Here is an 18,053-nt window from a genome sequence, read left to right on the forward strand (position 1 = left end):
ATTTACATTTAAGTAAAACTATTATTTTTAAATGTGCCCTTTTGTTATTTTACATTAGAGTCAGAAATAATTATTTTAAAAAGGATAAATAAATAAAAACTGTTAAAAGGAATGACACCTGAAACAATATATAACTATTGTAAATATTTTAAAAAATTATGTTAAACTTAGTTACATTTATGCTAAACTTATGAACAAAATGCCATTTAGTGAAACCTCAAAGGAGTAGTATTTTTTAAATACATAGAAATGTTACTGTTGCATTTGAAGGTGGTTAGTTACCTGGTGCAATGTTCTCTGGATTTGGGGGGCTTCGTGGATCTGGAGTGTTGGGAGGAGTTGAGGGGCCTTGCTGTGAGCCACCTTCCAGGTTGCTTCCATCAATTCTCCCATTCTGCATGGCAATATTGTGCTGTGTTTTCAAAAGTAAATTTAAACTATTAGGCACAGTAAGAGCAATGTAAGCCCCCGTTTGTATACAGAGAAAGTAAACATAATGCTACCATATTGTCACTCAGGACCTCAGTAATTTACATGGTAATAAAGTTGAGCAGTTCAATGAGAACTTTCGTGTATATCAGTCTATAGTCCACTGAACAACAACAAAACAAAATTAACCGAGTAATGCTGTGTACAAGGCACCATAGAGCTTCCCCTCAATTTATTTGATTTCTATCCGTAACCTCACCATGAGTAATATGCTTAATTTAAAAATAGTTACCGATATAATAGAAGAAAGCATATTGACCAAGCATTTGACCTAGAGATTCTTTAAAAAATAATGTCTCTTGTTAATTTTTTTTTTGAGAATTTTATGGTGTGTTTTGCTTGCATTTATCTCTCTCCCCTAACTCTTCCAAGATCCTTTCCAACTTCATTAGACTTTATGCCCTGCCACCTTCCCCCATTGAGTCCAATATGTATTAGCCAACTACTCCTGGGTGTGGGGCCTGCCCTGGAGTGTGGTTGACCAGATGTCACATTAGTAAAGAAAATGACCGCAGCAATCAAATACCAAGAGCTCAAGCTAGGGTTGGGACCTCATGCCCACCTCCCCACTTTCATGCTGAGGTTTTGTTTGGCTTGACCTTTCTCAGGTTTGTGTATAAGCTATCAAAACTGCTGTGAGTTTATATGTGCAGCTGCCTTGCTGTGTCTGACAAACAGTTTCCTTAAAGCCATCCACTACCTCTGGCTGTGAGACTCTTTCCACCATCTTGTCAACAATGGTTTCTGAGCCTTGATACGAGGGTGGGATATAAATGTCCCATGTAGGGTTGGGCAGTCTGAAGTCTTTTATCTCTCTGCACGTTGGAGTCTCTATGCCAATTGCCATCTACAGCAAGAAGAAGCTTCTCCCATGAGGCCCGAGGACTGCACTGATAGCTAGAGCAACAAGTCACTAGGAATCATTTTAATGCTATGTCTTTTAGCAGATTATAGTAGTAAAATTTCCCCTAGAGCCCATGACCTTTGTAGCCACAAGTTCTTGGCTCTATCGACAGTATCATATATAGGTTCCATCTCTCTCGAAGCAAGTCTTAAATCCAGTGAAAAAATGGTTGATTACTCTCAAAAAATTTCTGCCTCTGTTGCAACACATCTGTGGATATGTCTTGCTGGGCCAGTCATTAATATAATTTGCAAGGGTCTCATCTGGCTGTGACTTATGTTGACTTTTCTCCTCAGTTAGTTTGCATGGTACCTTTCAGCATTATGAAAGGCAGGCAGTAGGGACGAAGCTTCCAGTTGACTAACGAGCTAGATTCCTCCATGTTCTATATGACTCAAGCATATGGTATCTTCAGTCATAAGATCTTACTGTGCAGTTCTAGAAGGTAACTAATACCCTGTAATGTTTTAATGAGGTTTTATGGCCCTCTTTGGCTGATAGTTTATTATATTAGTGTTGTATGTTATACTTAAGTTTTAGATTCATTAGAATACAGAAAGTTTTCAAATTCTATAGCAACTGAGCAGCTGTCATACATACCATACCTATAAACGGAAAAGCTACATGTATTTAGCTACATAGACTTAAAGAATGTGATTTTTTTAAAAGAAAATAAAATTCTGAAAAGAGATACTTCTTTAAGTTTTAAGTGAATTTGTTGTAGTCTTATAATTTAAGATTGTCTCTATGGCAACAGAATAACACCTTTAAAACTTTCAGTTTGTTTCCATTTTCCTAGCTATTGTGAATAGATCAGAAATAAACGTAACTAAGAAAGTATTCGTTGAGTCAGTCCTTTGGGAATATGACAAGGAGTGGTACAGCTAGGACTTCTGGTAGTTCTAATTTTAGCTTGGTGAGAATTCTTGATAATGATGTTCATCGTGGCTGCACCAATTTTCAACCCGACTAACTGTGAGTGAGTGTTCCCTTGTAGGGAGAATATCTTGTGTATTGTATGAATGCATCATCCGTCAACTAAAAAGCCTATAGCCTATGGCCTAGGCAGGATATAGAGGTGAGACATCCAGGAGGAAAAAGAATTCTGGAGAGAGAAGGTGGGAGAGTCACCAAAAAGATGTGACAAGACAGACACATGGTACCTGAGCCCAGGTAACTGGTCACATGGTAGAATGTAGGCTAGAATAAATGGACTATTTTAAATTATCTCTAGGCAGAGAAGAGCCTAGCCATATGGCCAAGGTATTTGTCAATACATTTTGAGTCTGTGTCTTATTTCTGAGAGCACGGGGCTGAGAGGAAGAACCAGGGCTTAACTTCTACATCCCCTCTCCCACATCCTCATCAGCATGTGCTATCAGTGGTTTTCTTGATCTTAGCCATTCTGACTGGGTTGGGATGAAATCTCAAAGTATTTTTAATGCACATTTCCCTGATTTCTAAGAATGTTGAACACTTTTATAGCTATATTTTAGCTATTTTGCTTTGTTCTTCTGAGAACTCTCTGTTCAGAACCATAACCCATTTAAAAAAAAAAAAAAAAAACATTTGTTTTCTTGACTCTGTTTTGAGTTCTTTGTGTATTTTGGGTCTTAATCCCATTTCAGATGTATAGCTGGCAAAGATTCCCACTCTGTGGGTTTCCTCCCCACTCAGTTGATCAACGTACACACACACACACACACACACACACACACACACACACACACACACACACTGAAATATTATTTAGTTATAAATAAAAATGAAATCATGAGTTTTGAAGGTAACTAATGGAATTCCCAAATATTATACTGAACGAGGTGACCCTCAGGCATCACACACTTTGGACACAAGACTTAGAGGTAAGAGTTGGATCTGACCTGAAAGTCTTCCTGAGGACTAGCTATCAAAGATTTAGAAAGCCCTTGGCCTACAAACAGCACTGTTTGTTCCTTCCACACTTGGCCATCTTCACATGTACAGTTTGCTTTGAATATAACTGAATGCTTGTTTTTACAAAACCTTATATAATGTAATTATTCTATGAGTATTTGCTGAAATTTATTTATTAGTAAATAAATTTATTTATTAGTAAATAAATTTATTTATTAGTAAATAAATCATCAAATCCAGCTAATTTCTTTTGTCCATAACCTTCTTAAACCTTGTCTTTCTTTACCACTTTAGTCTTCAAGGTAGGTATATCTTCCTTGCTTATTTCACTTTCAAAACTTATTTTATTTTTAATTACATGCATGTGTATCTGTGTATGGGTATGTGCATGTGAGTGGTGGTTATCTAAAGAGGACAGAAAAAGGGTTTGAATCCTCTGGACCTGGAGTTACAGGCAGTTGTGGGCTGCCATGTGGTTGCTGGGAACTAAACATAGGTCATCTGCAAGAGCAGCAAGTGCTCTTGACTGCTGAGTCAACAAACTTCCTCATTTTTGTCATATAGACATCAACCTTCTGTTCATTTCCCATCATGCACTTCTCTGGTAGTCAGTAGGAACACTAATGTGCCTATGTCTGACATGACTCCAACCTTTAGAAATTCTTCCTTATCTCATTGGATACTTTTCAAACTCATGTTCAGCTATTAAGATCTTGGACTTGCCTCTTACCTTTTCAGCACATTTCCAAGATCTGATCTCACATATTCCTGGTTCTTTACTGCTCATTATTTTATGATTGCTGCTTCATCTACTTGCAGTGAGCTCCCTCTGTTTTCTATCAAGCCAAATCCTAAACTCGCCATGTCTATCTTCAATTTCCTCCTTCTTTCTAATGTATCATAGCAGAAATGCCACCACATCTGCCTTATCTCAACACTCCAACTACATCTGTACCATTCTTTTATGGTCTCTCTTATTTGTTCTTATCAAACAGATGTTTGTTACCACATTCATAGCATAGTGAGTTCCCCAAGGTTAATAGTCTTTTTTTAATCTAGTTAGGCAATTTTTTTCTGTAGTTATACATAAGACTATTTTAGCCAGGTGTAGTGGTGCAGATTTTTAATGCCAGCACTTGAGAGGCAAACGCAGGTGGACCTCTGTGAGTTTGAGGCCACTCTGGTCTACACAGTGAGTTCCAGGCCAGCCAGGACTACACAGTGAAACTCTGTTTCAAAAAAGTCTTAAAGGTCATTTTTAATAATTACTAAATATAAAGCATTTTATACACATATATAATTTAATGTTTTACATTTTGAAATTATTATCTACCTCAAGTATTTTACTGAATTTACTATATTAGTATTTTACCAACTTCAATTATAAATTAAAAGGCTGTTGAGATAAATGTGGAAGGTTCAAAGCATCATGGATAAAGAATCACTGTTTGTTATATTTCTAGAAGATGTCTTCAGTATGAATTTCACCTATGGAAACAGGTAATCCTACCCACATTCATTTTAGGAAGCATGACATCTCCTGAGGCTTAGAGTGAACAGGAACATCAACTCTTGGTTAGTCATTAGCAGGAAGGCCCCAAGGCTTGTATTATCATTGTTTAGTGTACAAACAAAGCCCTGTGATGTTCAGGTGATGACTGGTTGTGGCATAAGCTTTAAATTATAGTGTTCACTATCTGTGTTTCCTGTCAGAAAGGTTGAAAAGACAAACAAAAATGTGGTTTTTCATTTAGTGAGGTTAACCATAAAGAAAATGAAACCAGTGTCTTATAGGCTCAAAACATACAAGTTAAAACAAATATTCAATTGCATGATTTCTGTAGAAATAAAAATAAAAAAAGATTTGTTGTAAACTTTGTACCAAGTATAAAGAAATGGTTTTTAAACAAAACATAATAAATACATATTAAGATTTTCAATATATATTGTTTAGTCTTATTTAAGAATTGTTTTCTTTTAAAAATCAGATGTTTTGATTTTGATAGAATAACAAATGTATTTTGGAGAAAAATGGAATGTGGCATTCTAAAATCGTGACAAACTGAACTGTTTTGTGAGGAAACTAAATGTCTCAGTACGTTGCAAATGTGTGCTTTAGTCTTTTAGTCTTTAAATTATTTCTTTTATTTTTTGAGATTATACTATAATCACATCATTTCCTCCTTCTCTCTCCTCCCTTTAAGCCCTCCCATACATCCCTATTTGCTCTCCTTCAAACTCATGGCTTCTTTTTTTTTTTAATTAACTGTTGTTGTATACATCACATATATATACACATATGTTTATATGTATTCTTTAATACCTAATTACAACCTGCTGTATAATGTTACTTGTATATATGTGTTCAGGGCTGACCATTTGGTATTAGGTAAACAGTTGGTGTGCATTTCCCTGGCAGAATGTTCTTTTATAGTACACTTTCCCCTAGACAGTTTAGAGACTGCGAACAGCCCAATATACATTAACAGCGATTTGTGGAAGAGGATTATAATTATCATTAATTTCTCTTACATTTTTATTTTATCTTGAATATTTACTTCACCAATTTCTTCTTTTTCTTCTTTCTTTCTTTATTTTTGTTTTGCCTTGTATTTAAGACATAAACAACTTTATCAACCAGGACTTTAAAACTGGTTCACATAGCAGGCAACCATTCTTTTAAAGAACTCATCCATTTGTTGTTACTATTATTTATTCCATGCAAAACATATGAAACTTGAATTTGCCAGTGCCCCTTAGAAGTAGATTAGACTCAAAGCTATATTTATATTTTTATTTTAGTATATGCCTGTACTCACAACACACTGGAGAGTCAGGAGTTCAAGGCCAACCATGACTGCAGAGCTAGTTGAGGGACAGTCTGGCATGCATAAGACTGTCTCAACACAACACAAAACAAAAAACCCAACCAACCAAACAAAGAAAATAAACAATGTTACTTAACAGTTGAGATACTGAAATGGATTATTGGGGATTTGACCCATGTTATCATCTATATGAGATACTGAGCAATGTAATAAAATAGGAACCGTACAGATAAGTAATTAAGAGTCTGTAGCTCAGTGGATGTGGAAAAGTAAAAGTACTCTCTAGAAAAACTGATCATTAATTAGTCAGGCTCAGTATGTACTAAGAGGAAACTGTTCAGTCCTACCTTCCTAACAATATGATTGCTTAATTAACAAATTACTTTGCCTTTCTTAGTTTCTTTTTTTAACTGTCAAATATGGGGACTTAAATCCTCTCTAAGGTGTCCCCTGTGGCACAACCTCTTTGTGACATGATTTTAGTACTAAAATATGCCTGGGATATGAGGAAGGACAGCATGTATGGACCACACTCTGTCAGGAGTATGACAACCCAGTCACTGCAATTTGGAACATTGTTAACATGACAGGGATTTTTTTAAAAAAAGAATTCCTATTCTTGTCAATTAATTTTGGGAAATATTTAATGAACACCCATTATGTTGTAGGCACTTTGTTGGAAATTCAAAGGCAAATAAATGCATTTTTTTTGTCTAGAGGTGATAAAGGCATGCAACATTAAAAGACCAAGTAATCCCTGCCCTTACTATCTTTATTGGTATATACTGCTCTGATTTGTATAGCATCATTGTATTGTTTGGTTTGACTGTTTGGGATTCTATTAATCATTTCATGCCCAATTTTCTTAGAATAGTAAACAATCTCAAGTCATATCTTCATATATTTATTATAAATGGAAACAAGTAAGATTATGAGAGAATATGTTATGTTTATGAGAACAGTTTTAATCCCATACACCAGTGGTTATCAACCTGTGGGTTGTGACCCCTTTGGGGTCAAATGACTCTTTCACAGTGGTCACCTAAGACTAATACTACAGATCACATATTTACATTACGATTCATAACAGTAGCAAAATTACAATTATAAAGTAGCAACAAAAATAACTTTATGGTTGGGGGGGTCACCACAATATGAGGAACTGTGTTAAAGAGTCACAGAGGTTGGAAGGTTGAGAACCACTGTCTTCTCCAGAGCCGTAGTTACACTGTTAGTGTTTGTAGTGTCTGTGGGAGCCATGCAAGCAAGCATTATTCATTTACTGAGAGGTCTGAACATGCAGATGGTTTTGCAAGGCTTTCCTTAATCCACCCATTTCATATTACTTCATAAAATGTCATCTTTGTTGTTAGTCCTTCATGAATGTCATTACGTAACAGACCATCCGGTAAATAGGGATTATTTTCAGATCATACTGTACTAGCCACAGATATTTTCTAAGGAGAGGGTATTGTGGATAATAACAGGCTAAAATAACATCATATATTTTACACATGATTTCAGGTAAAAATAATACTTATCCTTCACAAATGAGAATATTGTAATTGAGTGTGATTTTATATGTCTAACTGAATTCATAATTAAAATTAGATATAAGCCATGGTTGTTGTTTGGTTGACTGTAGTTCTGGGGTTTGAGCAAGTCAGGCAAGGACTCAACCAGTACATTCAATCCCCAGCTTTCAAAAGATCTTAATTTAAGCCTGGCATGGTGGCAGGCCTTTAATTCCAGGCCTTGGGTAGAAGAGGTAAGCAGATCTCTGTGAGTTCAAGATCAGCTTGGTCTACACAGAGAGTTTCAGGCCAGCCAGGGGTGTGTAGAAACACTCTATCTTAATTTTTTTCACTTAACTGTTAGTAAGTATAACAAAGAAATACACAAGTAATAAAAATAAACAAACTAATTTATCTTAACTGGTTATTGTCTTTTATTAACTAGCTTCCTTCTCTACAGTTTCTCTCAGTGACTGTTTGAATAAATGTGATGGTAACAGATGTAAAAATCTAATTTTTGATGGTTTGAGACCAGGTTTCACTATGCAGTCTTGGCTGGCTTGGAACTCCCTGCCTTGCCCAGGCTGGCCTCAAACTTATGAGTGATCCTTCTACCTCTGCCTTCAGAGTGCTGGGATTACAGGAGCCATAATTGGAAATGTTAAGGTTTTGATGTTTATTGTCCCAAAGAGTTAGGTGCATGATGGCTTGGCCATCACCACATAGAAGAAATACTTTGAATCAAGACTGACGGCATTTGCTGTTCTCAGCGTTTACAAGGCCAAGATGTACCCAGCAAACACAACTCTTATCCTTGCTTTGCAGACCTCTGTGTGCTTTGGGAGTGTTTCCACTACAAACATTTAATTAAGTGTAGGTGATAAGACTTGGAAACATTTGGTACCACTTCTCCCTTCTCACTCCCATCCTCCTAGCAGAACAGGCCACATCCTTGGTGCCAAATCTACGGCTCACAATGTCCTATTGTACAGAAAAGCCTTCTCATGTCATACATAATGCTTCCTTTATTGGGCACCTAAGCTATTCATCATCCTGACTAAAAGGGTCTAATAGAATTAAACTGAAAGAAAATATGCAGATCAACTTGTTCGGGAGCCTGGTAACACGTTTCCACTTAGGAATGCTGTTCATTCGCGTATATACTCACAGTCTGGTTGTACCTACATTTATTTGTGCTTTAGTTTCATACTGGAAATTTTCAAAGGTGTATTTGTCAGATCTTCTTTGACGCATCTTAAACAGTCTGGCACCACGATTACTGAAATGGGACAATTCTTCTATCATGATGTCTCTGGGGATGCTAACTTTTTTGCCCAGGTCCATGCCGTCGACATCTGTAAGACCACATTTACATCCATGAGAACCCAAAAGAAAGCACTTTCACACACTAGGCTAAGTTCTATGATTTGTCTTCTGCCCTGTATTACAGCAAGTTATCGACATGTGCTTCAGTCAGCTATCCTTGGGGGGCATCTGAGGATGTTGTTTTGGCACTGCATGATCACAAAGGCTGCTTATTTTGTCTGAACCTCCGTGTCCTCCTCGATAGTGTTCAGCTGCTAATAATGAGAATGATAACTATTGCAAAGAGTTGTTATTAAATGGTATTCAAGTAAGTACAATATTTCATACAAGCTATTCAGCAAGCTATCAGGCATATAGAAAGAATGAATAAACGTTAGCTGTGATAGTCTCAGTACTGTTTTGGCTTTCCAATTACTGACTTCAAACAGAACTGCTTCACGTTTACACTAATAAGCTTTGCTTTTCTCTTCACGTTTGTATCCATCAGTTTGAGTTTTGCCTGTCACTAATTTGCCTATCACATGATCTCTCCAACTCCACTATCTAGTCTTGGATAAATATCATTCTTTCGGTAGCTAGCACCAAGCAACCTGCATAAAGGGGACAGGAAGAAAAATGAAGTGGATATCTTTTCCAACCAACTCAAAGGCCATTTCTGTGAACCCCTGCACTAAAATTGATGTAGAATTACTAATGCTTCCATTGTATCTCTGAAGTACCAAATCACAATTCTTTTAATTATAATAATAATTTTAAATTTTCTTTTGGTTTTAGTTTTTATGCACCTTATATTGTAATTTTAGAAAAAATTTGTAGTGAGTGTTATTTTTAGCTGAGAGCGTGTATGCTTGCCCATAATCCCAGAAGCTAAAAGTGGACATAGAACAATTGTGAGTTCTTGACCAGCCTGAGTTACAGAGTAAGTTCCATGTCAACCTGTGTTACATTCTGACATTCTGTCTCAAAATAAATGACCAAAAAACTCAAAAAAAAAAAAAAAAGGCCATTATTCTCTATCTCAAAAAAATTCTAAAGAGCTTTACCGGAAGCCAAGAGAGATAAAATTCTACTTTCTTCTTTTGTTTGGATTTTACTTTCAGGCTGGTTTGTACCCCATGCCAGCTTCCAACCAACGACACTACTCCTGTGCCAGCCTTCTCAGGCTCTGAGCTTGTAGGTGTATTTCACCATGCCCATCACCTCCAAGTGCTTTTAGAATCAGGAATGTGTTTCTGTAAAATGCGCAGAATCTCTTTGCCACTGAAAAGTTTTGTTAAGTACGTAAGGAGGAAAACCGACTGTTAGGCAAACAAATACTTATTTTTACTGAATAAGACAGAAGCCATAGATGATGTGACAAATTAGCTATGACAAGCTTTGAGGAGTGTGTACTGGAACACAAGCGATCGTGGTAGAATGACAGTAGAACAGGGCAAAGCCAAGGGAGTCATGCAGGGGTTCTGCTCTGGCTTTATGTAGAGGCCTCCAGACGAGGCCTCACAGGTCACCTCTGACCTTTTCAGATAAGGAAACCACTAAATGTCCTTTATTGTTTACCTAGCTACTTTCTCTTATTTTCAACCAAGCAAGTGCTAACTCATGTAGCTATTTTCTCTACACATATATGATAATAAAAGAACAAAATTTGTGCTACACAGAATCACAGCCAAGAATGAGGGAAGCTAACGTAGAAAACCCCATAGTGAGGTCCATGATAAATAAAACATAGGTGAGGTATTTGGAAAAAGAAAGTTTTTTGCCCTTAACTATAGATTCATTGGGCTCACAAGAAATGATTGCGCCTCCTTAGCAACTCACTACAAGCTGCACAAGGGAAAAATGTGCACCCACAGCTACAAAAACTTATCAGTCCTCGACGGAGGGGCATACAAAGAAATTATCCATGGATACAGTCCAGTGCTGCTTGTGAATTTATGCCCCAAGAACACTGCAACAAGAAACAGAAAAGTTTCACCAGGTCAACTTATTCATTACATGCCAGTCTATATTGCCCCCATCCTAAACTTCCCCCTTTCCCTCTCCATAGGGGTTTTGAGTGACTGAACAGCTGGATGGTTAAGCTCAGAAGCGTTGCATAAGGAACAGAGTGATGTGCTAGAACACGTACCGGTTCACAGGCCAGACCACCACATTTTCAGAAAGTCTACAAGCCAGGAGTGACACAGTGAACATACCATTATTAAAGTTAAGAGCTTAGACAGGCACAATGGCACACAACTGCAATCCCAGAACTCTGGAAGTAGAGGCAAAGGAGCAAGGATTCAAGGTTAGCTTAAGGTCAAGACCAGTTTGAACTACCTAAAAACTGTATGCACACAGACAAGCACATGCACAATTCACCCATGCACACACACACAAATACGGATGTACAATGTGCACACATGCAGATAAACACACACACACACACACACACACACAGAGAGAGAGAGAGAGAGAGAGAGAGAGAGAGAGAGAGAGAGAGAGAGAGAGGTTATAAAAGGTTATGGATATAGCTAAGTGGCCGAGCACCTGCTTAGCCCATGTGACACCGTGTTCCATTCCTAGGAATGAATGAAAAGAACTTCTAGCTGTGCATCATGGCACTCAGCAGACAGAGGCATAAGGATTACAAGTAGAAGGCCAGCCTGAGCTACAACAGTGAGATCACCGTTAAAAAACAGACAGTTCTATAAATGTAATAGACAAGTCATAGTAAAAACAGCAGTAACTGTTCAAACGGTTGCCTGATACATTTGCTATTATCTCTGTGGCCTTGAGGTTATTCCTATTGTAGTTACAGGAGGAAAATCTGACAATACCATAGTCTTGCTTTGTCATTGCTTTATGAGTACATACGTGACATTGTGCTAAGGCTCGTTTCTCCCCACACTTCATTAGAGCCTCTGTGATAGTACCAACCACAGCATCACATCCATCAATGTGTCAGGAGTACATCAAGACAACGTCCTTTGCATAAGCAAACAACAAAAGACAAGCTGAATCCTCAAGGTTTCCTTCCCCTCCCTTTTAAAGGTAAGTTCACGAGATGTCACACAAGCAAAAATTTCAGAACCCTGTATGAGCTGAGATTCCAAGAAACAGCCACCCTGGAATGGCCACCCTCATTTCTCAAAACTCTCAGCAGAGAGTGCTGCCTGCTCCTATGCACACAGATTCCAAGTTCAAGTGTCCCCTGTCATTTAGTGTAATGCACTGGGTCCTAATGGTGTTTTTCATCTCAGGGCCCCGTAAATGATACACACTCTCACCCTCATGACTTAGAAGGTTGTCTTGGAGGCATTAGCTCATCCATTGAAAATAAAATTGCTAGGCATACTTTCCTACAGCTGTCATTTATAGTGATATAGAACTGCAGTCAGATCCAGGAATTTAATCCACTTACAGACAATTGTAGTACGACCAAAGATCTAAAGTCGCTTCCTCGTGACTGCCAGGCAATGCAATCTTAATAGAATGGGAGGGAGCCAGCGAAAGTGTATTTACTTATGGTGGTCTTACTGATTCAAAGAGATGCTTTTCTGCGCTTGCAAAGGACTCCACTACAAATGATAACTCATAAAAATCTATATTCTTATATACTATAAGCCATATATTATCTATAACACAAAGCACTATAGTCTGGCCTGTGATCTTGAAGAATGCTTGAAAAATTTCTAATTAATAAATGAATAAAACTTTACTGAAAATGTTTTCTAAATGAAGATGCATTTGAAATCTACATGAGATTATTTGTATTGCTATTCAGATATCTTTGTATCAGTGTGAGGGCAGGTTGTTGCTTTGTTTGGGTTTTTGTTTCTGAGACAGGGTCCCACAGTACAGATGGAGCTAGCCTAGAACTTACTAGATAGACACAGCTGGCCTTGAACTCACAGACATTCACCTGCCTCTGCCTCCCCAGTGCTGGGATTGAAGATGGGCACCAGCACCCATGCCTTATTTAAGTGTTAATAGTTCTTACAAAGCCTTCCATTAGTGTCTGATTAGCTGTGAAGATCTATACATATTTAGAAAATTCTATTATCGATGTTTTGAGTTGCACAATGGAATCATCGAGCCTGAAGTGTGCGGGAAAAGGGCCTGTCACAGTGAAAAGGCTCTGGAGAAACCCAAGGCGGTGATGAGTGTGAAACAGAGTTCAGTGTAGTTTTTTTTTTAAGGCCCCGGGAAGGTTGGGTGCTTAGAAACTCCAAAGCCCCAGTGGGTGACTACACACTATTTTTCAAAAGAGAGCACACTCTATTATTTTCTTGAGAATATAACAGTGCTAATGTGAAAAGTTAAAAAAAATATAAAAAATCCACACACTGCATTGTTCTCACCATCATTTTGATACTGAGGTTTTGGTTGATGGGAAAAGTAAAAAAAAAAAAAAAAAAAAAAAAAAAAAAAAAAAACAATCGTGACATAAGCTTTCATCTGGGATTCTAGTTCTTGTGCTCTATAGTTTTACAAAGAGTCCTTGGAATTTCCCTCAATACTATCGTTCACTGATGGAATTTCTCCTTCAGGCAGCTCAGTGGATGGAAAAATGGAATTTCAGAATTTGGTGCACCAGCAAACCAACTCTCCACAGCCAGGGCCTTCAGATTTCAGAGCACAAAGCACTCTTTCCCTGAAACTACAAAAATGACCTTCCTGATTCTCTTCAGCATGCCAGGGAAAGCTGCCCACCAGTCATAAAGAGAAAGACAATAATCCAAAAAGCATAAGGCAACAAAGCCCTCAGGAAAAGCTACCCTGAGGCAGGTGACACATTTTGGTCCCTTTTTCTATGATGCAGCTCTTATTCTGAGCTACTGGGAATACTCATGTTTACAGGTAAGGAAAATCTCACTCCTAGTTCATCTTGTGGTTGTTTTAACTCTCAATTTTGTTCCCAACCATATTGTAGAGTGCTTGTCCTGAATCCATTCTGATGGCTTCATCTCTTCCTTTGTCACCCATCCTTCACCTCTTATTCCTACCCCTCTGTGTTTAGTCCTCAAGTGGGAAATGTGTTCTTGAGTGAGCAAGGATCACAATTCATGCTGGAAACCTGTACAGATTCAAAGTAAACCACCCAGGGCATATGGGTCAGGGACTATTATGGGCTGTCTTTACTTGTCCTCACAATATATATATATATATATATATATATATATATATATATATATATATATATATATATATATATATATATATCTTCAGTCTTGCATCAGAGCACTTTTTAGATGTTTGTAACTGTGGCTGACATGCTGTTGTATGAAGTACAAAGGTTTTTGTTACAACAGTAACACAATATCACTACCCATCTGTTCCTCTAGTACCAGTACAATGATAGAGCTTTTCAGTGATGAGGCTAATCTGGGCAGACAGCCTGGGTAATAGGAAGTACTTTTTTCTTTAACATTTATCTGTTATTAACTCTCTCTGTGTGTCTCTGTCTGTCTTTGTCTGTCTTTGTCTGTCTCTGCCTCTCTCTCTCTCTCTCTCTCTCTCTCTCTCTCTCTCTCTCTCTCTCTCTCTGTACTTCTGGGAGTTTGTTCTTTCCTTCCACCATGTGGATTCCAGGGATTAAATTCAGGTCCCCAGGCTTGGCCCCCCAGAGCCATCTGGCAGACTCTAGATACTTTAATTGGCTCTTTGTTGGGCATGTGATGATATATTCACTTCTGGTGTATAGTGTGACATCAAGTTACTATGGGTCCATAATGAACAATAACATGTGTATAGTAAACAGAGACTAGGGTTTTAAAAAAAACTCATTCTATACAGTTAACACTGCCGTCTATATGGATAGAGTTTTTCAGTGATTCCTTCAGGCAGTTTGTCCTTCTGATAACAAGAGTGATCTAGTGTGAAACTTTCTCCCTTCTATTTCCCTACTCATCTCAAAGTCTCCCCAGCTGTGGTCTCAGCCCCACAAGAACTGTGGCAAATATTCACTTCACGAAGGGCACTTGGCTCATTCTGTCTTCCCTCCAGATTAGATGGTTGTGGAGTGTGATAATAACGTGTGAGTTATAAGACTTAATGTCATTCTTATGTGTAAGAAGATGACTTAGTCTTAACATAAAGATCGGAACTCTATCATATATCATATTAAACTATCCTGGTGTGTTTTTACAGCCGCAAGATGTTTTAAATATAAAGACTGATCTCCGTCATTAATGTTTCTCTGAAGTCTATATCTCATTCCTTCATCCCTAGAGAAGATGACATTTCCCTCCTGCAGAGCTTTCTATTCCTTGCAGCTCAAATAGTTAATTAAGTTCCATGCAAGACTCCAGCAGAACTAAGAGAAATACATTAAATATTTGTCTTGCTTCATAATACACTATAGTTGTTTTGTCTCAGATGAGTATGACTATCCAGCCCATCTACAACATTGAGCATCATAAAGTCTGGGGCTCCTTCTACCTGGCCTGGAGCTCATCCAGTGTTGGAGGGGAAGTCTTCACACGGACAAGACTTCCTGGTGGGGAGATCGTAGTGTTCCCCATTGATATATAGCTGTAGTTTTTATACTTTCTAAATATAAAACTTTCAATGGTTATATTTATAAAAAAAATTAAAGAGATTTTACTCTCAAGGGAAATGCAGAGTGGAATCTAACAGTTAATTTAGAGTGAGAGCATATTAAATGGATTCAGATAATTATGATACAATTATATGGGACCATTTGTGTTCAGGGTGGTGTAGCCTAAGACAATTATGATGCTGATGTAATCGGAAAGTGACTTATCCAAAGCCTAGTTTTACAGTAAACACTTGAGTCTCAGACTTAAGTTATTACCTGATTTTTGCCACATTTTGACTAGAAAAGCCATAGAAACTATTTCAAATAAATTACCCAAAGTGAGATACACAAAGATGCTTGCAAATTTAAAAAAAAAAAAAAAAAAGCATGATGTTCGAAACTTTGGATTGATACAGTCTGGTAGCTAGGGCAGACTTATTCTGATTTTATTCCAAATGAATTTGTCATGAAAGTAAAGCTGAGAAGCAAGCAGAAGCCAGCACGATGATTTGACAGCAAAGAGATCACAGCTGAGCCGTACCCTTTCAACACGACTGTGGTATGTGGCCGGTATGTAAGACACTTTGATTGGTAGAACAGCTTGCTTTATGGAAAAGATGATGTGAAATACTACACTCATCCTGGTTTCCAGATGCCTCACAAGGTTTCATGCCTCTAGATGTGAATATTTTCATGGTGCAAGGCTCCATGTGTGGCCAGCATAACAAAAAGAGAAGGGGACACCCCATAAATTCCACAAACATCTGGAACTGGTCAGATCAGCCCTAAAATGGGTCTGGATATTAAACTAGAAATTTAACAGTCTGCTAATCTCTATTCATGAACGAAATGAATTTCCTCCTTAACAAGTAAAATAAAATGCCTTCCAGCACTATTTACTAGGATTTTAAAATAATAACAATATTATTTATTATTGGAGTAATATCTTGCATCTGTGAAACATTAAAATTAAGTTGTTTCAACATTAAAAAAAACCTGATTTTTCAGAACATAGTAATAAAAGTTGATTTTGCATGCAACATCTGTTAGTAAATCAGTTACTAATTGCGAATACTGGTATCAGGGTTAAACACTGAACATGAATTTCTATGCAATCGATTGTTTGTTTTGAAAAAATTTAAAAGGCTGGTAGAACATACTTGGAATGTTTCAAGTAATGCAGAGTAAGACTAATGAAGATAGAACAAGAAAAGATAGGGCTGTAAGACCGGTATCTATAAGCAGACAAAACTAATAAGCATCATGTTCACTGATAAGTGAGAGGCAAGCCCAGGGAGTGAACATCAGCTGTTGGCTTGCTTCATTCCTTCTGCAGCAGTTGTTCATCTGAAAATAGCTTTCAAATGAGAAAGGATGACTGCGAAAGGATGCATTGCCATAGGCTTTTCTACACCCCCCCCACCCAGGAGTCTCACGTTTGTTATGGTAGACAGGAAGTATTTAAGGAAGTAAACTATAGAATATTAACATCAGAAAGGACCTATATCCGTGCCATGCTACATTAAGACGATGAAGAGCTTTTAGTGATACCATGTCCATGGATTTCCTTTGTGATGGCTGATGCTTGCTGTTTCCTTTGCTTCACCATGGCGCTATGTGATAGCATAGTTTTTTGTCCCCTGTTGAAAGTAAAGGGAATGATTGAGGCACTGTGAAGGATTTGTTACAATCATCCTTTCTGAAAGAGAACACCTCCCTTCATTGGTAAGAATCTGCTATTGCTTTTTATTGAAAGGCCAACATACACTGCTTGTCTGTCTACAATGCACACGTCCATCAGCAGCCCGTGTCCCAGTGCAGAGGGTGACAATCTCCAACCCAGCCTTCCAGTACATTGACCACTGTGCATTGAGGAACACTGAGAGGTCCAGCCTCCTCGCTCTCTCCTCTTTCCTACATGATTCTCTCATCTGTCAATGCTTCTCTTCTGGCTGTCATCCCACGAGCATCAGGAGACAACACTCCCAGCAAACTCTTAAGAGTGAGGAAGAGGCCAGATTCAGCCAGACTGTTTGGTACATTTTAAGTTGGCGTCGAGAGCTACCCTTTACAGCAAAGGGTTACCATCTTTTTATGAGTCATATAGCTCAACCTCTGGGGCCAACTGACTAATAAAACATTTTAGGAAACAGTCTACTCACCTTGCTGTCAGGCTGCGATTTTCAGCAGGGGTGAATCCCAATTGTGGAGGAAGACGCTGAAGGTGGAATATGATGGCACTTGGGCCTGATGGGTTTTATCCTTGAACCTGGAACGGCATGGTCCCTAGATCTGACTCAAACAGGGGACTGAGCCTTTCTGAAGAGACTGGCATCCAGCTGACATCAACTGACTATATATAGCACCAAATACTTTAGCTACTCATATCTTCCTGGCGAAAGGGAGGGACAGGGAGAGATTAGGTTCTCTCTATTGTATTTCTGGCCTCTGAGATAGTTGAATGAAATATCCATTCATTGGGCCTGAAGAATGTTTTTACTGAACACTTTCTGTGGAAAATACCACAGCCACAAGTGATTTTTAAAACTTCTAAAGATGTCCTTTTTATTCCA

General features: G+C 38.0%; 1 protein-coding gene across 1 annotated transcript in view; it reads right to left on the reverse strand.

Annotated features, from left to right (window-relative positions):
* Myoz2 (myozenin 2) overlaps positions 1-17,807 on the reverse strand; it is a 25,616-nt gene extending 7,809 nt beyond the window's left edge. Inside the window, exons 1-4 of the mRNA XM_034500552.2 lie at positions 17,643-17,807; positions 17,032-17,120; positions 8,817-8,986; positions 283-412 (exon numbers count right to left, since the gene is read on the reverse strand). Coding sequence (XP_034356443.1) covers positions 283-412; positions 8,817-8,986; positions 17,032-17,107 — 376 coding nt within the window. The 5' untranslated portion in view covers positions 17,108-17,120; positions 17,643-17,807. The remainder of the gene's footprint in view (positions 1-282; positions 413-8,816; positions 8,987-17,031; positions 17,121-17,642) is intronic.
* Positions 17,808-18,053: the final 246 nt, after the last annotated feature.

The sequence above is a fragment of the Arvicanthis niloticus genome, chromosome 4 (assembly GCF_011762505.2).
Source record: "Arvicanthis niloticus isolate mArvNil1 chromosome 4, mArvNil1.pat.X, whole genome shotgun sequence".
NCBI lineage: Eukaryota > Metazoa > Chordata > Mammalia > Rodentia > Muridae > Arvicanthis > Arvicanthis niloticus.